Consider the following 23,822-nt stretch of genomic DNA (forward strand, 5'->3'; position numbering starts at 1 on the left):
AAAGTACAATGCTAGTCATGGCAACACATACTTGTAATTCCAGCATTTGGGAGGCTGAGATGGGAGGATCACGGTTTGAGGACAGCCTCAGCTACTTAGTCAGGCCTTTGCAACACAGTGAGACCCTGTTTCAAAATAAAGAATAAAAAATAGAGCTGGGCGTGGTGGCGCATGCCTGTAATCCCCGCGCTTGGGAGGCTGAGACAGGAGGATTGCACAGGTTTGAAGTCAGCCTCAGCTACTTAGTGAGGCTCTCAGCAACTTAGTGAGACCCTGTTTCCAAATAAAGTATAAAATAGGTCTGGAAATATAGCCCAGAGGTAGAAAGCCTCTGGGTTCCACCCCCAGTACCACCAAAAAAAGAAAGAAAGAAAGAAAGAAAGAAAGAAAGAAAGAAAGAAAGAAAGAAAGAAAGAAGAAAGAAATCTGGAATTATACTACTTATAAATCCACCAAGAGGTTGGCGTAATTTAGAAGTTTAGAGGTTGCTGTAATTTAGGTTGGCTAAATTACAGCAGAGCCATACCATGGAATATTAGCAACCATGAAATGCAATTAAGGAGTTCTGTACAAACAGAGTGGAAATATCCTCTCACACATATTCCACCTTAAAAAAAAAAGCAAATTGCAGCTGGGCATGGTGGTGCATGCTTGTAATCTCAGTTTTTGAGGAGGCTGAGACAGGAGGTTCACTGTTTTGCAGCCAGCCTCAGCAACTTAGCAAGGCCCTCTGCAACTGTTTTTTAAATTTATTTATTTATTTATTTATTTATTGGTGGTACTGGGGGTAGAACCCAGAGGCTTTCTACCTCCGGGCTATACTCCCAGATCTTTATTTATATATTTTATTTGGAAACAAGGTCTCACTAAGTTGCTGAGAGCCTCACTAAGTAGCTGAGGCTGGCTTTGAACCTGTGTGATCCTCCTGTCTCAGCCTCCCAAGCACGGGGATTACAAGAATGTGCCACCATGCCCTGCTATTTATTTATTTATTTATTTATTTATTTATTTATTTATTTATTTATTTGTGGTACTGGGGTTCCTGGAAACCCTTCTACCTCTGGGCTACACTCCCAGACCTATTTTATACTTTTTTATTTTTGGAATCAGGGTCTCTTAAGCCAGTGCGGCTGGCTTCGAACCTACACGATCCTCCTGTCTCTGCCTCCCAAGCGCGGGGATTACAAGCGTGCACCACCACGTCTGGCATCTGCAACTGTTTTAAAATAAAAATAGACATGAGGGTGTAACTCAAAGGTAGAATATCCCTGGGTTCAATCGCCAGTACCACAAAAATAAAAATAAAAATACCCAGTAAAGACTAAAAATATTGCTGGGCATAATGGCACACCCTTGTAATCCCAGTATTTGGGAGGCTGAGACAGGAGAATCACACATTCGTGGCCAGCCTCAGCTACTTAGTATGGCCCTTCACAACTTAGTGAAACCCTGTTTCAAAATAAGGAATAAAGGCCAGGCATGGCGGCACACACTTGTAATCCTAACATTTGGGAGGCTGAGACAGGATTGTGGTTCTTAGCCAGCTTCAGCTACTTAGTGAGGCCCTTTGCAACTCAGTGAGGCCCTGTTTCAAAATAAAGAATAAAAAATAGGACTGAGGGTGTAGCTCGGAGGTAGACTGTTCCTGGGTCCATCCCCAGTACCACCAAAATTAATAATAATAATAATAATAATAATAATAATAATAATAATAATAAGCTGGGCGTGGTGGCGCACGCTTGTAATCCCCACGCTTGGGAGGCAGAGACAGGAGGATCGCGCAGGTTCGAAGCCAGCCTCACTGGCTTAAGAGACCCTGTTTCCAAATAAAAATATAAAAATAGGTCTGGGAGTGTATCCCAGAGGTAGAAGGGTTTTCAGGAACCCCAGTACCACCACTAATAATAATAATAATAATAATAATAATAATAATGAATAAAGCTGGATGTGGTAGCACACAGGCTTGTAATTCCAGTACTTGGGAGGCTGAGACAGGAGGACTGCAAGACTGCAAGTTCAGGTCCAGCCTCAGGTACTTAGTGAGGCCTTCTACAACATAGTGAGGCCTTGTTTCAAAATAAAGAATAAAAGCCGGGCGTGGTGGTGCACGCTTGTAATCCCCGCACTTGGGAGGCTGAGACAGGAGGATCCTGCAGGTTCGAAGCCAGTCTCAGCTGGCTTAAGAGACTCTGTTTCCAAATAAAAATATAAAATAGGTCTGCGAGTATAGCCTAGAGGTAGAAGGCCCCTGGGTTCCATCCCCAGTACCACCAAAAAGGAAGGAAGGAAGGAAGGAAGGAAGGAAAGAAAGAAAGAAAGAAAGAAAGAAAGAAAGAAAGAAAGAAAGAAAGAAAGAAAGAAAGAAAAAAGAAAAAAGAAAAAAGAAAGAATAAAAAAATAGGGCTGGGGGTGTAGCTCAGAGATAGAATGCCCGGGGTTCCATCCCCAGTACCGCAAAAAATGGGGGGAGCTGCGGATAAACGTCAGCGGTAGACACCTTGGGTTCAATCCCTGGTACTGCAAAGCAAAAGTTAAAAAAAATGAATAGCAGGGTTATAGTATAACAGTTTTAATTCTTAAACCTTTTTAACCGAGCATGGTAGCACACACTTGTGATCCCATAACTTGGGAGGCTGAAAGAAGAGGATTGCAGGTTTGAAGCCAGCCTCACCAATTTAGTGAAGCCCTTAGCACCCTATCTTATCTACCTGTCTACCTTATTTCCAAATAAAAAATAAAATGGGCTGAGGATATAGCTCAACGGTATTCTACCTTTGAGTGTGCATTATCATGCCAGGACCTTGAATTTGTTTTGTTTTGTTTTGTTTTGGGGATTGGGGATTGAACCCAGGGACATTCTACCTCCAATTCTTTTTTATTTAATTTATTTATTTGGTTTTTTGAAACGGGGTCTCTCTAGGTTGCTGAGTCTCACTACTTGCTGAGGCTGTCCTCAAACCTGCAATCCTCCTGTCTCAGCCTCCCAAGTGCTGGGATTACAGGCATTTGCCACTCTGCCCGGCCCATTTAAAATATTTTAAAATTTTGAAACGGGGTCTCGCTAAATTGCTGAGGATATCACTAAATTGCTAAGGCTGTCCTCGAACCTGTAATCCTCCACTCTCTTTCTCCCAATTACTCAAATTATAGGCTTGTGCCATTATATCCTGCTTTAATGTCATTGTAAAAAATAAAAAAGGGGTGTAGCCTGGAGGTAGAATGCCCCTGGAATCAATCCCCAGCACTACAAAAATAGAAAAAGAAAATTAATTAGCTGGGCGTGGTGGCACATACTTGTAATCCCAGCATTCGGGAGGCTGAGACCAGAGGATTGCGATTTGCGGACAGCCTCAGCTACTTATTGAGGCCCTCCGCAATTAGTGAGACCCTGTATCAAAATAAAGAATAAAAAATAGGGCAGGGGGTGTAGCTTGGAGGTCAAATGCCCCTGGGCTCCATCCCCAGAACCACACAAAAAAAGAAATTAATTAATGGACTGATCACATCTTTTTAATACAGTATGAAATGTCAGCATGCTCAAGCTGTAAGAGAGGGTGTGCCCCACCCATGGATCCTCAAGAAAGCCCAGCCAGAGACTCACCGTAGATGACTTAGCTGAGCCATCAGGGCCATCTAGTGGCCGAACAGCTACATCACTAGTTAAGTAAGGTAGTTTTGGGGATTGTTTTAATAATTTTTTTTAAAGACAAGTTGTAAACTTAAAATTAAGAAGTGACAGCTCTGGGCATGGTGGCGCGTGCCTGTGATAACCATACTTAGAAGGCTGAGACAGGAGGATTGCAGGTTCAAGGCCAGCCTCAGCAACTTAGCAAGATCTTGTTTCAAAATAAAAAATAAAAAGGACTGGGGGGGGTATAACCTGGAGGTAGCATGCCCCTGGGTTCAATCCCCAGTACAGAAGAACAAGAAAAGTGACAGAAAACCTCACAGTAGGGAGGAGAGAGATGAACGGAGAGAAAAACCAAAGGACGGGGGTTAAGCTCTTGGGAGACCTAGAGAGGGGCTGGCGCCCAGAGAGGGCAGAAGGACGGCAGAGGGGTCCTGTACTTGTCAAAGTTGACATCCAGCATTCCCGCCTTCTCCTGGCTGATTCGCAACAGTGGGGTGTCCAGCCGCCGAATGCAGTCCTTGTCCAGCGTGGACGTCCACTCTTGGAAGGTTTTTCGAACCAGTTCATCAATGGCCTGAACCATCTGCTGGTAGGTGTGTACGCTCTCCTCTCCAGTCCCAATGTGGGGCAGGAAATGGGCAGCGGAGAGGCACTGCAGGGGGGAGAAGACACGAGGGGCTAGCCACGCCCCTCCAGGAGGAGCATCTCCCCGGACCCCACATACCGCGCACACCCCGACACACTCAGTGTATGGAGACGGCTCCGCAGCTTAGAGGGGAGGCAGAGAACAGAGCGAGATCAAAACACAGTAAGAAAGAGAGACAAGCCTGGCGTGGTGGCGCACGCTTGTAATCCCTGCGTTTGGGAGGCTGAGACAGGAGGATCACGCAGGTTCGAAGCCAGCCTCAGCTACTGAGGGAGGCTCTCAGCAACTTAGTGAGCCCCTGTTTCCAAATAAAATATAAAATAGGTCTGGGAGTATAGCCTGAATATAGAAAAGCCCCTGGGTTCCACCCCTAGTACCACCAAAAAAAAAAAAAAAAGAAGGAAGGAAAGAAAGAAAGAAAGAATGAATGAATGAATGAATGAATGAATGAATAAGAGAGAGTCAAAACAGAGGAAAGAAAAGCACATAGATTCAGCAAAAGAAAAGAGCTGAGAGGAGCTGGGGCATGGTGGTGCACACCTGTAATTCCAGTATTTAGGAGGCCGAGACAGGAAGAGCGCAGCCTCAGCAATTTAGAAAGCCCCTCAGCATATCAGTGAGACCCCGCTTCAAAATAAAAACTAAAAAGGCTGGGTGTAGCTCAGAGAGAGAATGCCCCTGGGTTCAATCCTCGGTATGGAAGGAAGGAAGGAAGGAAGGAAGGAAGGAAGGAAGGAAGGGAAGGGAAGGAGTTGAGAGAAAAAAGTAAACCACACAGGTGAAGGGTTTAAGAGGTGCACAGCTGAAGATGAGTTTCGCCTTCCTTCCTGGCCCTCACCTTGGCCCAGGCATCTGCAGTGTGCTTTGTTCCCTCCCAGATCCAGATGACAGCAGGCCAGTACCTCAGTCTTTCTCCTTATATTTCCAAAATGATTTTTCTTTTCTTTTCTTTTTGGTACTGGGGATTAAACCCAGGGCATTCTACCTCTGAGCTACACCTAGCCCTTTATATTTTTTAATTTATTTATATTTTATTTTTTGCAGTCCTGGGAATGGAACCCGGAGTGTTCTACCTCCGAGCTACACCCCCAGCCCTTTTTTTTTTATTCTTTATTTTGAAACAGGTTCTCACTGAGTTGCAGAGGGCCTCACTAAGTAGCTGAGGCTTCTGTGAACCCCGATCCTGCTGTCTCAGCCTCCCAAATGCTGGGATTATAAGTGTGCACCGCCACGTCCGGATTTTTTTTTTTTTTTTTTTTTGCCGGTCTAGGGATGAAACCCAGGGGCATTCAACCTCCAAGCTACAGCCCCAGCCCTATTTTTTATTCTTTATTTTGAAACAGGGTCTCACTAAATTGCGGAGGGCCTCACTAAGTAGCTGAGGCTGTCTGGAAACTACGATCCTCCTGGCTCAGCCTCTCAAATCCTGGGATTACAAGCCTGCGCCACCACCCCTAGCTTTTATTTATTTATTTATTTATTTATTTATTTATTTTGAAACAGAGTCTTGCTAATTTTCTGAGGCTAGCTTTGAACCTGCCATCCTCCTGTCTCCAGCTCCAAGTCCTGGGATCGCAGGTGTGCACTACCACGCCCGGCTCCAGAAGGATTTCTAAGTTCTTTCTGCACCTGTTCTTGCAGGGAGACCAGACCCGCTGAGGGCCTCGCCGTCTGGTTTCTGGATCACTAAGTCATACTGTCCTGCTGCCCAGCTTCCCTGATACTGCCACTGCTCCTCCCCATCTAGACATGACACTCCTAAAGTGGCCCCTTACAGCAGTCACACGCAGCCGTCTCTGCCAACCAAACCCGTGGCCACCTCCCTGGACCAAACCCGCCCCCCCTTCCAGCCTAGTCTCTCGAGGGGCCCAGCCCTGGCCCAGCCGAGCACCATCTGGGGACAGCCACCTACGTTCATGACTCTGTCGATGCGCCGCCGGAGGATCCGCACCCAGTGGGCCTGTCCAGAATATTGGGCCATGTAGGGTGCCAGGAACGGCCATTTCTTGTTCAGTTCGCGGTTCACGAGGGCCAGTTCGCTATTGAACAACATGTAGAGATCAACCGCCTTCTTGTCATACGTTCGATTGATGGCCTAAGAACAGAGGAAGAAGTGGATGAGGTGCCCCGGAGGCAGGTTCCCCGGTCACTCGTCCCCGAGGATTCCCCCACCCCCAGAAGGAGCCACACTCCTCAGAGATGTGGAAGCCAGGGGGGATACACAGGAGGTGCTGGGACCCAGAGCACGCGGTGGGGGCACTCATGCCGGCCGGAGGGTAACTGGAAGGTTCGGCAGGGTCTAAAGGGAGGCAGAGTGACCCTGGGGGCCGGGCGGCCGCCGCACCTCCCGTGTGGCGAGCCTGTGGAAGGTGTCCAACAGCAGCACCCCGTGCTCCACGTCACGAACTAACTCGAAGGCCGAGGTGATCAAGTTCTGGGTCATCACCTCCAGGTCCTTGATCCCGGCGCGGAATCTGCACCATCAGAGAGGCGTGTGGACGCGTGGCCCTCGCTGGCCCCCAGCTCTCCCGAGGGACAGCCGCCTGCTGCTGTGCACAGGGCTTCCTGCATGCCGGGCACCGAGCGCTCCGCACCCATCAGGCCAGTCCCTCCTCCCAAACAGTGCTAGGGGATAGGTTCCATCGCTAAACTTATTTTATTTTTTAGTGTATGTGTCTGTGTGTTTTGCTGGGGGATTAAACCCAGGGGCATTCTACCACTGAGCTATACTCCCAGTCCTCCTTTTTTTTTTTAATTTATGTTTGTGGTACTGGGAATTGAACCCAGGGACATTCTACCTCTGAGCTACAAAACCTCCAGCCCTATTTTTATTTATTTTTTATTTATTTATTTATTTATTTATTTATTTATTTTGTGTGGAGTCTAGGGATGAAACCCAGGGGCATTCGACCTCCGAGCCACATACCCCCCTGCCCTATTTTTTATTCTTTATTTTGAAACAGGGTCTCACTAAGTTGCAGAGGGCATCACTAAGTAGGCTGGCTGTGAACCGCGATCCTTCAGTCTCAGCCTCCCAAATACTGGAATTACAACCGTGTTCCACTATGCCTGGCTCTACTTTTTTTTTTTTAATTTATGTTTGTGGTACTGGGAATTGAGCCCAGGGACATTCTACATCTGAGCTACTCGCCCCCCCCCCCCGGCCCTATTTTTTATTCTTTATTTTGAAACAGGGTCTTACTGAGTTGCAAAGGGCATCACTAAGTACCTGAGGCTGTCTGCGAACCGCGATTCTCCGGTCTTAGCCTCCCTAATGCTGGGATTACAAGTGTGCACCACCATGCCAGGCCCCATTTTTTAAATATATTTTTGTGGTACTGGGGATTGTGGTACCCAGAGGCATTCTACCTCTGAGCTACACCTCCAACCCTATTTCACTTTTTTACTTTGAAACAGAGTCTTACTAAGTTGCTGGGGCTAGCTTCAAACCTGAGACCCTCCTGTCTCAGCCTCCCAAATACTGCAATTACAGGCTTGTGCCACCATGCCCAGCCTCATTAACCTTATTATTTATTTATTTTTGGTGGTACCTGGTGTGGAGCTCAGTGGATTTTTTTACCTCCCGGCTACACTCCCAAACCTATTTTCTACTTTATTTGAAAACACGGTCTGACTAAATTGCTGAGAGCCTCACTAAGTAGCTGAGGCTGGCTTCGAACCTGCGTGATCCCCCTGTCTCCCCAAGTGCTGGGATTTTACAAGCGTGTGCTACCATGTCCAGCATTAACCTTATTTTATAAATGAAGAAACAGAGGGACCAACTAGTAGTGTAATTTGCCCACTATCACATACTTGCTAAGTGGTAGAATCAAGATTCAAGTCCTGAAAGGCAGAATCTGGAACCCTGAACTGGCCCAGCCTCCTCCCGGCGCTCTCTGGCGCGCTCTCCTGCACCTTCCTGTCCCTGGGCTGTTCTCCCTGCCAGCGTCTCTGCACGCCCCCACACCTCTGCCTCTGGTCTTCCCACTCTCCTGCCCCCGCCCGACCCTGGCACCAGTCTGTGATCCACTCACCTATTGTAATCCTCGTGCCAAGAGGTGTTCTTCACATCCAGGATGCCCCCGCGAACAGCTCGCAGCATGTGCAGGTTTTTATGAAAAATGTCCTCGATTTCCAGCAAGTTCCGTGTGATCTGGGGCCCCTGGGCCCCAGAGAAGCAAGGAAGGGGACCTTGCGTGCCATCTTCCCAACGGGCAAAGTGGTACTGACAGTCGCATACCTGAAAAGAAGCCAGCGTGAGGGTTCCTGCTGTCCTTGTGAGTGCTGAGCTCTTTGATTTAGCTTCAAATGTCTAGGAACCAGGGAGGACCAACCAGGTGTGGGGCCGAGGGCGGGGATGAATTCTGGCTGCAGAATGAAATATGAGGGGCTGGAGCAGTGGTAACGGCAAGAGCCATAAAGATCAGGGGCGGGAGGTGGGCACACATATGCAGCCAGGGCTGCGAGTTCTAGATGGAGACTCATTCAGAGGCTCTGCCCAGTCCGCCCTGACTCCTGGAGGGGGATTATGGAGGGTCTGCTGTTGGCCTCTGATTCTCCGTCCCTGATGGTCTTCCCACCTCAATGAGGTCCTTGCAGCGCTGCACAAAGGCATCCACCTGAGCAAATATGCTGGTCTGGTCCAGGACCCAGCCCCGACTGGAGAACCTAGGTTAAGAGAAAGATGAGCTGAATCCAAAAAGCAGGAAGACCAGGGATCAATCTGCACATGAGAAACCATTCCTGTCCTGGGTTCCCGCACAGGGTGCATGTGCCTGTGATCCCAGCTATCCCGAGGGCTGTGTCAGGAGGATCGCAAGTTCAAGGCCAGCCTGGGCAACTCTGCAAGACCATGTCTTAAAATAAAAAAATAGAAAAGGCCGGGCGTGGAGACAGAGACAGGAGGATCGTGTAGGTTCGAAGCCAGCCTCTCTAGTTTAAGAGACCCTGTTTCCAAATCAAAATATAAAATAGGTCTGGGAGTGTAGCCCGGAGGTAGAAGGGTTTCCAGGAACCCCAGTACCACCAAATAAATAAATAAATAAATAAATAAGTAAATAAATAAATAAATAGGCAGGGATGAGCCGGGCATGGTGGCGCACGCTCGTAATCCCAGCATGGGGAGGCTGAGACAGGAGGATCACGGTTCATAGACAACCTCAGCTACTATTTAGTGAGGCCCTTTGCAATTCAGTGAGATCTTGGTTTTCGTTGTTGTTTTGTTTTGTTTTGTTTTGTTTTGTTTTGTTTTGTTTTGTTTTGTTGTGGTACTGGGGATGGAACCCAAGGGACCTTCTACCTCTAGGCTATACTCCCTGGCTTCGAACCTGCTCGATTCTCCTGTCTCAGCCCCCCAAGCACGGGGATTACAAGCGTGCGCCACCACCTCAGCAAGAGAGATCTTGTTTTAAAATAAAGAATAAAAAATAGGACTGGGCGGGGGGGCGCCGGGGTAGCTCAGAAGTAGAATGCCCCCCCTGGGTTCTATCCCCAGTACCGCAAAAAAAAAAAAAAAAAAAAAAAAAAAGCAAGGAATGTAGCTCATTGGTAGAGAACCAGGGAGGGAAGGCTACGAGAATAAAAAACAAAAACAAAAACAAAAAACCCAGGGCTAGGAGCTACAATACCTGTGTTCAAAGAGAAAACTTGGCTGAGTGTAAAAACGTATACTCAGCCAGGTCTAGAAAACATAATCCATAGGCTACCAAAAAAAAAAAAAAAGTGCTTGTGAAAGGACTTGAGATCTCCTCTCTGCGGGAGTGGCAAGGGGAGACACACAGACCGCTGGGGGCCCCTCATACTGGGTATGCATCTGCACGGCCCGCAGGTAGTGGTCTTTCCAAGCCTGGCAACATAAAATGCAGCCCTGGAGGTCCTCCTTGCTGGAAGAGACGTATCCCTCGAAGATCCGGTCCAGGGAGATGGCGTGGCAGCATAAGCGGATCATCTCGTTGCTCATCTGCGGAAGGGAGCCCAGCAGCCTCCGTCCCGGCCTTGCTCCCGCCCCGCCCCTTCTCTGAGTCTCCCTGATCAAGCCTCGGGTTTCAGCCTCCTGCTCCTGGATTTATCTCCTGAGATTCATCTCGCCCTGGTCCTCCGCCGCTGGGTTCTGGGCACACTCCTGTCCTAGGGGTCCCTCGCTCTGCCTCTACCCAGCACAATCAGCTCAGTGTCCCCTCTCCTACTCTTTGGCGCCACCACTCCAGATGAAATGCGCCTGGGAACCATGTTCCTTCCTGAATCATATCCTCCAGTCCCACTGCAGAGTCATTTGGGAAATGAGGAGGAGGAGGAGGAGGGCTTCCCTCTGCACAGCTCGGGCAGTCAGTCTTCCTGCCCCTCTTCCCATGTTCACCACCCCTCCGTCTCAATGCCCTGTGTCTATGTGACAGGGCTACTTCCATCTAGAGACAAGTGCAGCCCATGCCTCCCCACCACTCACCTCCTGCCAGGGCATTCCACCTCCTTGTGGAGCTCTGAGCCCTACCCTCCCTCCTCCGCCCTCCCGCCTGCCCCCTGCACCTTGCGGAAGAGGGAGGTCAGTCTCTCCCGCGTGTTGTAGTGGGGAGAGTTGACCCAGATGATGCGGATGAGGCTGATGAGCTTGGGGAGCTTGCTGGAGATGTCCTTTGGCCGCATGAAAGCCAGTTCCTGGTAAGGTTCCTTCAGGATTGACAAGAAGGTCAGGTTTGACTGTGCCTGGCGGGAGCCATCCTGGCAGGAAAGAGAAACCAAGAGTACATTCACGTATCCACTGGAGAAAAATGATTCAGAACAAGTACATCATTATTATTATTATTATCATTATTATTATTATTAATTATTATTATTACTGGAGATTGAACCTCTAAGCTACACCCCCAAGCCCTTTTTTATTTTGAAATAGGATCTTGATAAATTACTGAGATTAGTCAGGCATGGTGGCGCACGTTTGTAATCCCCGCGCTTGGGAGGCGGAGACATGAGGATCACACAGGTTCGAAGCCAGCCTCGCTGGCTTAAGAGACCCTGTTTCCAAATAAAATATAAAATAGGTCTGGGAGTGTAGCCCAAAGAGTTCCATCCCCAGTACCACAAAAAATAAAAATAAAAATAAAATAAATTACTGAGATTAGCCTAAAACGTGTGATACTCCTGTGTTAGTCTATTAAGTACTAGAATTGCAGGTGTTCGCTACTGTATCAGGCTCAGGGCAAGTGATTCTTAACCATCTCTGATACCGTTCTCCCAGTGAACCCTACCAGGAGATATCATGTCAGGTTTGCACACAGCCACATTTTTTTTTTTTTTTTTTTTTTTTGGTGGTGGTGGTGCTGGAGATTGAGCTCAGGGGTGTTCTATCTCCAAGCTATACCCCCAGCCCTATTTTATCTTATTGTTTTTTTTGGAAACAGGCTCTCACTAAGTTGCTGGGGCTGGCTGCAAACCTATGATCCTCCTGTTTCAGCCTCCCAAGAACTGGGATTACAGGCATGTGGCACCACACCCGGATTTATATTTTATTTTGAAACAGGCTATTACCTGATCCCTTTTACCCCCTTGTTCTTAACCAGATTTTTCAGGCTAGTTATGGCTCAATTCCCTTCTTAGTTCGAAATTTCACCTGGGAGTCAGGTGTAGTAGTACACATCTGTAATTCCAGTACTCTGGAGGCTGAGACAGGAGGATCACAGGTTCACAGCCATCCTCAGTAACTTAATGAGACCTGGTGTGTGTGTGTGTGTGTGTGTGTGTGTGTGTGTGTGTGTGTGCACGTGCACATGTACGTGTGCATGTGTGTTACTGGGGATTGAATCCAGGGGCATTCTACCTCTGCACTACACCCCATTCCTGTTTTAATTTTTATTTTGTTTGTTTGTTTTTGTAGTACTGGGGATGGATGGAACCCAGGGGTATTCTACCTCCGAGCTACACCCCAGCCCTATTTTTGATTCTTTATTTGGAAAGAGGGTCTCACTGAGTTGCGGAGGGCCTCACTAAGTAGCTGAGGCTGTCCACGAACCGCAATCCTCCTGTCTCAACCTCCCAAATGCTGGGATGACAAGTGTGTGCCACCACGCCTGGCTTTATTTTTAGTTTGAAACAGGTTCTTGCTAAGTTGAAGAAAGTCTCACTATTTTCTGAAGCTGTCCATGTGCCACCACACCCGCCAGGTTTTTGCTTTCAAGGCACTTTTTATTTCAGTACTGGTGACTGAATCCAGGAGTATTTTACTTCTGAGCTATACCCCATCCTACTATTTACTTATATATTTATTTGCTTTTATTGTGGTACTAGAGATGGAACCCAGGGGCATTCTACCCCCAAGAACATCCTCAGCCCTATTTTTTTTTTATTCTTTATTTTGAAACAGGGTCTCACTGAGTTGCAAAGGGCCTCACTAAGTAGCTGAGGCTGTCCTAGAACCGTGATCCTCCTGTCTCAGCCCCACCAATGCTGGAATTACAAGCATGCGCCATCATGCCTGGCTCTAGGTTTTTGTTGGTTTTTTTTTTTTTTTTTTTGGCACTAAGGATGGAACCTTTCTACCTCCGGGCTACACACCCAGACCTATTTTATATTTTATTTGGAAACAGGGTCTCTTAAACCAGCGAGGCTGGCTTCGAACCTATGCGATCCTCCTGTCTCCGCCTCCCAAGTGCGGGGATTACAAGTGTGTGCCACCACGCCTGGCTACCTGGCTCTAGTTTTTATTTATTTATTTATTTTATTTATTTATTTATTTTTTATTTATTTATTTATTTTGGTAGTACTGGGGTTCCTGGAAGCCCTTCTACCTACGGGCTACACTCCCAGACCTATTTTTACATTTTTATTTGGAAACAGGGTCTCCTAAGCCAGCGCCCGCGGCTGGCTTCGAACCTGCGCGATCCTCCTGTCTCTGCCTCCCAAGCGCAGGGATTACAAGCGTGCGCCACCACGCCCGGCATTCTAGTTTTTATTTTGAAATAGGGTCTCACTAAATTGCTGAGGCTGGCCATGAACCTGCAATCCTCCTGTCTCCGCCTCCCAAGTACTGGGATTACAAGTATGTGTCATCATGCCTGGCTTGACCCTGTTTCAAAAAATTAAATTAAATTAAATTAAATAGGGCTAGAGGTGTAGCTCAGGGCTAGAATGCCCTTGGGTTCAATCTCCAGTACCGCAAAAAAAAAAAAAAAAAAGAAAGAAAGAAAAGAAAAGAAAAGAAAGAAAGAAAGAAAGAAAGGGAGGAAATAAATGTCAGCTGGGAAGCAAGGTCTTCTCTGTGTCACACAGACTGCTCTTCCTGTGTGTGAACCAGTGTCAACACAGTCAAGTTGTTGTATCAAATTTATAAGTATTTATTTTGAATCTCTTGACTGAACCACACAGGCTCATCCTTGGTTCCCAGACCATTACTAATTCTATTTTGTATGAGTTCTATTTTCTCAGCTGGATTGTAGGAATTGGGCTCATGAAGGGTAATCAATCTCTATTTGTTGATTAAACAGATGTCTCCCTACCTAAACTGTGAGTGCCTTAGGGACCCTGTTCAACTATTATTTGTGAGCGTGTGTGTATGTGTGTGTTTTATACTAGGGACTGGACCCAGGGGAATTCTATATCTGAGTTACATCCCCAGAACTATTTTGTATATATACTTTTATTTTTGATACTGGGAATTGAACCCAGGAACATTCTATCTCTGGGCTACATCCCCAGCCCTTGTATTAAATTTTTAATTTTTAATTTATTTTTTGTGATACTGGGGGTGGAACCCAGGGGCATTCCACCTCTGAGCTATACCCCAACCCTATTTTTTATTCTTTGTTTTGAAATAAGATCTCACTAAGTTGTGGAGGGACTCACTAAGTAACTGAGGCTGTCCTCCAACCGCGATCATCCCATCTCAGCCTCCCAAGTACTGAGATTACAAGTGTGTGCCACCATGCCCAGCTTAAATTTTTTATTTTGAAACACGGTCTTGCTAAGTTGCTGAGGCTGGTCTGGAACCTGCTATCTCCTCCTGTCTCAGCTTCCCAAGTGCCACTGCACCCAGCTTGTTTTTTGTTTGTTTGTTTGTTTGTTTTGTTTTGTTTTGTTTTGAAATGGGCCTCAGTAAATTTGTGAGGCTGGCCTCCAACCTGCAATCTTCCTATCTCAGCCTCCCAAGTACTGAGATTACAGGTACGTGCCATGGCTTCAACTACGCATCTTCTCCTGCCAGCACAAGCCCACACCTGAGCAGTCTGTGTAGATGATTACGTTGGCCCCCTCTCCCCGGCCCCCACACCGCCCCAACCACTGCCCGGGTTTCGCTAAGCCCCTGTCCTCCAGTCTGCCCCCTAACCTGGATCTGCTGGGCCAGTTTCATGAAGGGCGCTAAGTAGGACGACTTGGCGAGGCGCAGGATGGATTCAATGTGCTTCACTCCCTGCTTCAGCAGCTGCTTGCTGATGCCAGACAGGTCCATGCAGCGGTTGCGCCAGAACTCGATCTCCTCCAAAGGACCTAAGTTCTCTCCTGTCTCCACGGTCTCCTGGGCACTCAGCACCTCTTTGATCTGCCGAGTCCAGTGGATCATGGAGGCTGCAGGGGAAGGAACAGAAGCTCGTGTGTCTCTCTACGCTCCTCAGTTATGCACGGCCCTCGTCCCACGGCCCACTAGCCCCGCTGCTCGTCAGCATCTGGGTGCCGCCGTTCCCGTCGCCCCGGCCACTCACTCTCCAGCTGCTGCACCAGGTCCTTGTCCTTCACCACCACCTCGGGTGGCATGTTCATGGCCTCTACGGGGATGTAGAGGACCGTGTGTCCCTCCAGCTTGTACCGGGTATCTAAGGAAAGGACCACGCAATTTAAAAGGGGTGAGATTTACTGCCGGAGCATCAGAGGACCAGTAGAGGTCCTTTGTCTTGGAGGATTCCATATCCACTGATGTGGATATGGAAGCTCCAACCATGAAGCTTCTACCTCTTAGCTACTCCTCCAGCCCTATATTTTATTTTTAATTTATTTATTTATTTATTTATTTATGGTACTGAGGATTGAACCCAAAGGCATTCTACCTTCAAGCTATACCTCCAGCTCAGTTTTCTTTCTTTCTCTTTCTCTCTTTCTCTCTTTCCTTTTTTTCTTTTTCTTTCTTTCTTTCTTTTCTTTTTTTTTTTTTTTTTTTTTTTTTGTTGTTGTTGTTGTACTGGGAGTGGAACCCAGGGGAATTCTACCTCCAAGCTATACCCCCAGCCCTATTTTTTTTTAATCATTTTTTAAATTTTGAAACAGGGTCTCACTGAGTTGCAAAGGGCCTCACAAACTAGCTGAGGATGGCTGGGAACCATGATCTTCCTGTCTCAGACTCCCAAATGCTGGGGTAACAAGAATGTACCACCATGCCTGGCTCCAATTTTATTTATTTGGAAACAGTGTCTTGCTAGGTTGATGTCTCACTACTTGCTAAAGCTGTCCTTGAACCTAAGAACCTAAGATCCTAGCCGGGCATGGTGGCTCATGCTTGTAATCCAGCATTGGGAGGCTGAGACTGGAGGATCATGGTTTGCGGACAAGCCTCAGCTACTTAGTGAGGCCCTCTGCAACTTAGTGAGACCCTGTTTCAAAGTAAAGAATAAAAAATAGGGCAGGGAGTGTAGCTCGGAGGTCAAAGGCCCCTGAGTTCCATCCCCAGACCTGAAAAAAAAAAAAAAAAAAAAAAAGATCCTTTTTTTTTTTTTTTGCAGTATGGAAGATAAAACCCAGGGACATTCTACCTCCAAGCTACTCCCTCAGCCCTATTTTTTATTCTTCATTTTGAAATAGTGTCTCACTGAGTTGGAAAGGGCCTCACTACGTAGCTGAGACTGTCCTTGAACGGCGATCCTCCTATCTCAGACTCCTAAATGCTGGGATTATGAGTGTGCACCACCATGCCCAGCTCCAGTTTATGTTTTACTTTGAAACAGGGTCTTATTAAGTTGTGAGGGCTGGCTGAGCGTGATGGCACATGTTTGTAATCCCCATGCTTGGGAGGCTGAGACAGGAGGATCACACAGGTTTAAAGCCAGCCTCAGCTACTTAGTGAGGCTCTCAGCAACTTAGTGAGACCCTGTTTCCAAATAAAGTATAAAATAGGTCTGGGAATATAACCTGGAGGTAGAAAACCCTCTGAGTTCCACCCCCAGTACCACCAAGAAAGTAAAATAAAAATAAATAAATAGATAAATAGATAGATAGATAGATAGATAGATAGATAGATAAATAGTGAGGGCTTGGCTTAAAAATATTAAAAAATTGTGACTTCCAGGAAGATAGCAACTGAGAAAAGCAGCGTTTACAAGTCCTACTAACATTTGATCTCTATTGCCACAAAATCAGCGCTTTTCATAGCCAGAAAAAACTATCAGCAGAGAAATAAAAAATGTAAACACAAGTGACAGAGAAAAAGAACAGAAGAACAACCAGAGACCAGAAAAGAAACCAGCCCTCATTGTGGAGCCACACCGGTGCCATCATGCCTCACAGCACCAGGCTCCAGAGAGGAAAGATAAGCAAAGAGCTGAAGTGAGCAGCTGCGAATCATTCGGGTGTAATTCAGCAGTTCTTTCAGTGCAAAGAACGTCTAAAACTCCCAGTGGCCAAGCTCATCACACCTTCCAGAGACTCAGAACGGAGCTCAAAACCAGAAAAGAAATACGCCAGCCTCACAGCCAAGGGCATGACAGTAGCGTCATACTGCCAGCAGCGACGGCAAGTTCACCATGCCCGGGACAGCTCCAGATCAGCGCACACAATAACTGTGAGTGAAATTGTGGCGGAGAAATCCCCAGGGACTTACGCAGCTTTGATAATCTCCCTGGGTCTGAGATTTTGCAGTCCAACCCAGTGAAGGAGTAGTGGTGGCAAAGTTACCACACCCTAGTTGCAGCTCCCCATTGGAAAACGCCCAGCCTGGCACCCCCACAGTCTCACACAGCCTCAATTAACTCCCTGGGTTTGAGACTTTACAATACAACCCAGTAAAGGAGTAGTGGTGATTGAGATTACCACAAACTCGAGATCCAGAGCACCCTAAGTGAAGTTGTGGTGACCCGAGGAAGAACCCAGAGAAGGCACAAACTTCTGAAATTATGGGAAAGAGGAACAACAATAGAGCAATGAACGCCCACAACCCCATAATATCAGAACCTGAAACACAGAAATTCAGAGATCTCCAGAAGATCAAATCAGGAATATAACTGTAGAAATAATACAGGACTTTCAAAAAGAATTTAGAGAGAGTCTAAAAGAAATAAAGGATGCAATCATTGAAGTAAAGGCATCAATTCAAACTATAAACAATCGATTAGACCACATGAAGAATAGAATCTCACTCCTAGAAGATGATCACTCCAAAAACGAACACATAATTTATAACTTATTAAAAAAAATCTAACATCAGGAATCTGACATTGAAGAAATATGAGCCCACTTTAAGAGCGGTAACCTAAGAATAATCAGAACAGAGGAGGGAAAAGAAGGTGAAACCAAAGGGATCAATAATCTCTTCAAGAAAGTAGTAGCAGAAATTTTTCCAAACATAGAGCAAGAAGTCGATACACAGGTCCAGGAAACTTATAGAACTCCCTTTAGACAGGATCAGAGAAAAGGTTCCCCTCGTCACATAATTGTCAAAATGACCAATGTGGAAGCCAAGCAGAGAATCTTAAAGGCAACAAAAACAAAGGGCCAAGTGACATTCAGAGGCAAACCAATTAGAATCACTCCAGACTTCCCAAACCAAGTCATGAGAGCCAGAAGGGCTTGGAGTAACATATTCCAAACTCTGAAAGAAAAAACTTCTAGCCAAAAATTTCCTACCCAGCAAAACTATCTATCAAATTAGATAGGGAAATAAGAAGCTTCCATGACAAACAGAAATTGAAGGAATTTATGTCTTCAAAACCAGCGCTAGAGAAAATACTCAAAGAGATTAACTACAAAGAAGAAATAGGTAATACACACCAGAACCAAAGAAACAAGATTTTCCATCCAGCAGACAACTAAGAAAAGAAGAATAAAGAGTATTTCAAAGCCAGGCGTGGTGGCGCACGCTTGTAATCCCCGCGCTTGGGAGGCTGAGACAGGAGGACTGTACAGGCTCAAAGTCAGCCTCAGCTACTTAGTGGGGCTTTCAGCAACTTAGTGAGACCTGTTTCCAAATAAAATATTTTTAAAAAGGCCTGGGAGTATAGCCTGGAGGTAGAAAGCCTCTTGGTTCCACCCCCAGTACCACACACACACACACACAAAGTATTTCAAACAGAAAGAAAATCTTAACATGTTAGGAATTAAAAGTTATCTCTCGCCGGGCGTGGTGGCGCACGCTTGTAATCCCCGCACTTGGGAGGCGGAGACAGGAGGATCATGCAGGTTCGAAGCCAGCAGCACTGGCTTAAGAGACCCCGTTTCAAAAAAAAAAAAAAAAAAAAAATATATATATATATATATATATATATATATATATATATATATATATATATGTTAGGTCTGGGAGTGTAGCCCGGAGGTAGAAGGGCTTCCAGAAACCCCAGTACCACCAAAAAAAAAGAGTTATCTCTCAATAATCACACTGAATGTAAATTGCCTCAATTCCCCAATAAAGACATAAAGTGGCAAAATGTATTAAAAACCACAATCCATCCATCTGCTGCATACAAGAAACACACTTTACAAGTAAAGAGAGTAACAAACTCCAGGTAAAGGGCTGGAGCAAGGTAATTCATGTTACGTAGCCATCCTAACAAATGTGAAGTAGTATTTCACTATAGTTTTTATTTGTATTTCCTTAATGATTAGTTATATTATGATAAGATGAGTGATATTCATGTGTCTATTGGTCATATAAAAACTTTGGAGATTATATATTTTAGTCTTTTACCTATTTCTAAATTGTATTGTTTGCTTTTATTGTTGCTAATTTCTAGAATTTCTATTTGGAATATTAATAAACCTTCAGATATAGCATTTGGAAATATTTTATCCCATTCTGTCAGTAACTTTTAATTCTGTTTACATTGTCTTTGGATATACAATATTTTTCTATTTTTTATGAAGTTTGTTTATTCTTTTGTTGCCTGTGCCTTTGGAATCATATCCAAGAAATCACTGCCAATTTCAATGTTGTGAAGTTTTATGACCCTGGTTTTCTTCTAAAAGTTTATAGTCTTAAGATTTACATTTAGGTTTTTTATCTATTTTGAGTTAATATTTGTATATGGTGTTAGGTAAGGGCCCAATTTTATTCCTTTTCATGTAGTTATTATTTTTCAACAATATTTAGTGAAATGATTATTATTTCCTTCACCAAATGTTCTTGGAAACCTTGTCAAAAATAACTTGACCATATATGGAAGAAAAAAAACATATCAAAGTTAATCAGGAAACCAAGCATGCGAAGTGAGAAGGAGGGAGGGGGAAGGAAGGGTTAGGGATTGGGTAGGGGCTGATTGGGTGATGTGTGCGTGTATATCTCCACAAGTTTTTTTTATTCCATTAAGATGTATGACTACAATGCACCAGTAAAAATTTATTTAAAAAAAAAAAAAAGAGAAGAAAAATTGTATCCAGGAAAGCCAGGTTTGGTGGCACATGCTTGTAATCCCAGTACTTGGGAGGCTGAGACAGGAGGATCGCAGGTTTGCAGCCAGCTTCAGCTACTTAGTGAGGACCTTTGTAATTTAGTGAGAACCTGTTTCAAAATAAAGAATAAGAAATAAGGCTGGGCATGTAGCTCGGAGGTAGAAAGCCCCTGGGGTAAAATGCTCCTGGGTTCAATTCCCAGTATCTCACACACACACACACACACACACACACACACACACACACACACACAAAAAAAAAATTCCGGGAAGATGGCGACCGAGAAAAGCGGGGCTTAAGAGTCCCGCTAACAACCAATCTCCATTACCACAAAAAGAGCGCCTTTCATAGCCAGAAAACACCATCACCAGAAAAACAAAAAAAACCACCAGGCTCCAGAGAGAAAGCGGACTGAGAACAGAGCTCAGGGCCACAGAGGAGACACACGCGCCCGAGGACGCGGCAGCAGCACCATACTGCCGGCGGCAGCGGCGAACTCAACGGACGGCTACAGCAAGCCAGGTGAGCCGCTGCGGAACAGCCAGGTGGGATCTTTCGGCGCAGACAGCATTTAAAGCTCCCAGTGGCTGAGCTCAGCACACGCTGCAGGGATTCAGAGTGGAAATCAAAACCAGAGAAGAAAAAATACGCCAGCCTCATGGCCGAGGGCGTGGCAGAGGTGCCATATTGCCACCGGCGGCGGCAGCAGCAGTGAATTCACCGAGTCCAGTAGAGCTACATCTGCGTACTCAAGAACAGTGAGTCAAATTGCGGGCCACAGAGGAGAAATCCCAGTACTGTACCTCCTGGGACTTGACCCAGTGAGGGAGTGGTGGTGGCAGAGATATCACACCATAGGAGAACGTGCAACCTGGCACCCCCCATAGTTTAAAGCAGCCTCTATCGACTCCCTGGGTCGGAGACTCTGTGATACAACCCAGTAAAGGAGTAGTGGGGTCTGAGATAATACAGACTCGAGATCCAGAGCACCTTAAGTGAAGCCATAGTGACCCAAGGGAAGAACCCAGAGAAGGCACAAACCTCCGAAATCATGGGAAAGAGGAATAACACTGGAGTAATGAATGTGCACAACCCCACAACATCAGAACCTGATAAAACAGAAAATCAGAGATTTCTAGAAGATCAAATCAGGAAAATAACTGTAGAAATAATAGAGGTGCTTCGAAAAGAACTCAGAGAGAGCCAAAAAGAGATAAAGGATGCAATTAATGAAGTAAAGGCCTCAATTCAAAGCACAAACAACCGATTAGACCACATGGGGAACAGAATCTCGCTCTTAGAAGATGAGCAATCCAAAAATGAATGCATAGTTTCTAATCTAGAAAAAAATATCCAACAGCAGGAATCTGACATTGAAGAAATATGGGCCCATCTTAAGAGAGCTAACCTAAGAATAATTGGAATAGAGGAGGGAAAAGAAAGTGATACCAAAGGGATCAACAATCTCTTCAAGGAAGTAATAGCAGAAAATTTTCCAAATATAGAGCAAGAGGTTGATACACAGATCCAGGAAACTTATAGAACTCCCTTTAGACAGGATCGGAGAAGAGGATCCCCACGCCATATAATTGTCAAAATGACCAATGTAGAAGCCAAGCAGAGAATCTTAAAGGCAACAAAAACAAAGGGCCAACTGACATTCAGAGGCAAACCAATTAGAATCACTCCAGACTTCCCAAACCAAGTCATGAGAGCCAGAAGGGCTTGGAGTAACATATTCCAAGCTCTGAAAGAAAACAACTTCCAGCCAAAAATTTCCTATCCAGCAAAACTTTCTATCAAATTAGATGGAGAAATAAGAAGCTTCCATGACAAACAGAAACTGAAGGAATTTATGTCTTCAAAACCAGCGCTAGAGAAAATACTCAAAGAGATTAACTACAAAGAAGAAATAGGTAACACTCACCAGAACCAGAGAAACAAGAGTTTCCATCCAACAGACAACTAAGATTGGTTATCTGTGGAGATTCATTATTTATGTTAGTCTTTTACCTATCTCTAAGTTGTATTGTTTGCCTTTATTGTTGTTAATTTTTAGGATTTCTAGTTGGAATATTAATATACCTTCAGATATAGCATTTGGAAATATTTTATCCAATTCTATTAGTAACTTTTAACTGTTTACATTGTCTTTGGATATACAATATTTTCTTTTATTTTTTAGGGAGTTTGTATATTCTTCTGTTGCCTGTGCCATTGAAATCATATCCAAGAAATCACTGCCAATTTCAATGTTGTGAGGTTTTATGACCCAGATTTTCTCCTAAAAGTTTATAGTCTTAAGATTTATATTTAGGTCTTTTATCTATTTTGAGTTAATACTTGTATATGGGATTAGGTAAAGGTCCAATTTTATTCTTTTCCATGTAATTATTATTTTTCAACAATATTTAGTTAAAAGATTATTATTTCCACCACCAAATGTTCGTGGAAACCTTGTCAAAAATAACTTGACAATATAGGGAAGAATTTAGCTCTAGGCTTGTATTTAACTCTAATGGTCTATATATCTGCCTTTAGAACAGTACTACACTGTTTCAATTATTGTAGCTTTTTATGGTTTGAAATCAGAAAATATATATCTGCTAGCTTTGCTCTTTTTCAAGATCGTTTTGGGTATCTAGAATTCATATTCCATATTAGGATAGATTTTTTTCTGAAAAATAAATATATAAATATATGATAGTTTCACCTAAAAAACAGAAAAAAATATGCTCTAGTAAGAAAGAAAGCAAAAAGAAATATTGAAATGCTATCTTTAAATCATCAAACGCTTGGTATCAGACAAATGAAACTGTTATGTGAGATTATCATTTTTAATTTTGGATAAATTGCTATAATACTAGATGTCAACCACTAAGCCAAGCATGGGAAGGAGGGATGGGGAGAGAATGGGGTGGGGATCGGGTGGGGGCTGACTGGGCGATGTGTGCATGTATGTCTACAAAAGTTTGTATCCCACTATGATGTATGAATACAGTGCACCAATAAAATAAAATTAAAAAAAAAAAAAAAACCATGGTGGCACCCTCCCAGTACTTGGGAGGCTGAGAACAGAAAATAAATAGGGCTAAGGGTGTATCTCAGAGTTAGAATGTCCCTGGGTTCAATTTTCAGTACCATTGCCGGGCGTGGTGGCGCACGCTTGTATTCCCCGCGCTTGGGAGGCAGAGACAGGAGGATCGCGCAGGTTCGAAGCCAGCCGCGCGCGCTGGCTTAGGTGACCCTGTTTCCAAATATAAAATGTAAAAATAGTTCTGGGAGTGTAGCCCGGAGGTAGAAGGGCTTCCAGGAACCCCAGTGCCACAAAAACAAAAACAAAAACAATTTTCAGTACCATTAAAAAAAAAAAAAAGTCAATCTGAGTCGAGCAGTACTTGGAAGGGTGAGACAGGAAGATCACAAATTCAAAACCAGCCTCAGCAACCTAGCAAGACCCTGTTCCCAAATAAAACAGAGCTGGGAGTGTAGGTCAAAGGTAGAATGCCCCTGGGTTCAATCTTCATAATAAAAACTGCGTCTGTATTGGACATGTACAGACTTTATCCTTATTTCCTAAATAATACAGTGTAACACCTGTTTACATAGCATTGCCATTGTAATGGATAGTATAAGTAATCTGGAGATGACTTAAAGTAGACAGGAGGATTGTGAAAGTTATATCCAAATAGCACACCATTTAACATAAGGGATCTGAGTATCCACAGATGTTGGTGTCTGAGGGGTCCTAAAACCAATTTATCATGGATACTGAGGGATATTATATATGTACATGCATTTCAGAGCAGCAGGCAGGAGAATCTATCACGTGTGTGTGTGTGTGTGTGTGTGTGTGTGTGTGTGTGTGTGTGTTACTGCAGATGAAACCCAGGGGCATTCTACCTCTGAGCTATACTCCCAGCCCTATTTTTATTTTGAAACAGGGTCTCACTAAGTTGCAGAGGGCCTAAG

The 23,822-nt window shown here is 44.9% G+C and overlaps 1 protein-coding gene and 1 long non-coding RNA gene across 2 annotated transcripts in view; both read right to left on the minus strand.

The window, feature by feature from the left end:
• Positions 1-23,822, minus strand: part of LOC308275117 — a 562,357-nt gene that overhangs the window by 252,121 nt on the left and 286,414 nt on the right. The window lies entirely within an intron of this gene.
• The window catches only part of DNAH2 (dynein axonemal heavy chain 2), a gene marked incomplete at both ends in the record, with an annotated part of 149,928 nt that overhangs the window by 95,842 nt on the left and 30,264 nt on the right, over positions 1-23,822 (minus strand). Inside the window, 9 exons of the mRNA XM_080712978.1 lie at positions 4,069-4,283; positions 6,190-6,372; positions 6,622-6,751; positions 8,312-8,517; positions 8,858-8,945; positions 10,079-10,236; positions 10,800-10,991; positions 14,590-14,828; positions 14,963-15,073. Coding sequence (XP_080569104.1) covers positions 4,069-4,283; positions 6,190-6,372; positions 6,622-6,751; positions 8,312-8,517; positions 8,858-8,945; positions 10,079-10,236; positions 10,800-10,991; positions 14,590-14,828; positions 14,963-15,073 — 1,522 coding nt within the window. The remainder of the gene's footprint in view (positions 1-4,068; positions 4,284-6,189; positions 6,373-6,621; positions 6,752-8,311; positions 8,518-8,857; positions 8,946-10,078; positions 10,237-10,799; positions 10,992-14,589; positions 14,829-14,962; positions 15,074-23,822) is intronic.

The sequence above is a fragment of the Muscardinus avellanarius genome (genome assembly GCF_963383645.1).
Source record: "Muscardinus avellanarius genome assembly, chromosome: 16".
Taxonomy (NCBI): domain Eukaryota; kingdom Metazoa; phylum Chordata; class Mammalia; order Rodentia; family Gliridae; genus Muscardinus; species Muscardinus avellanarius.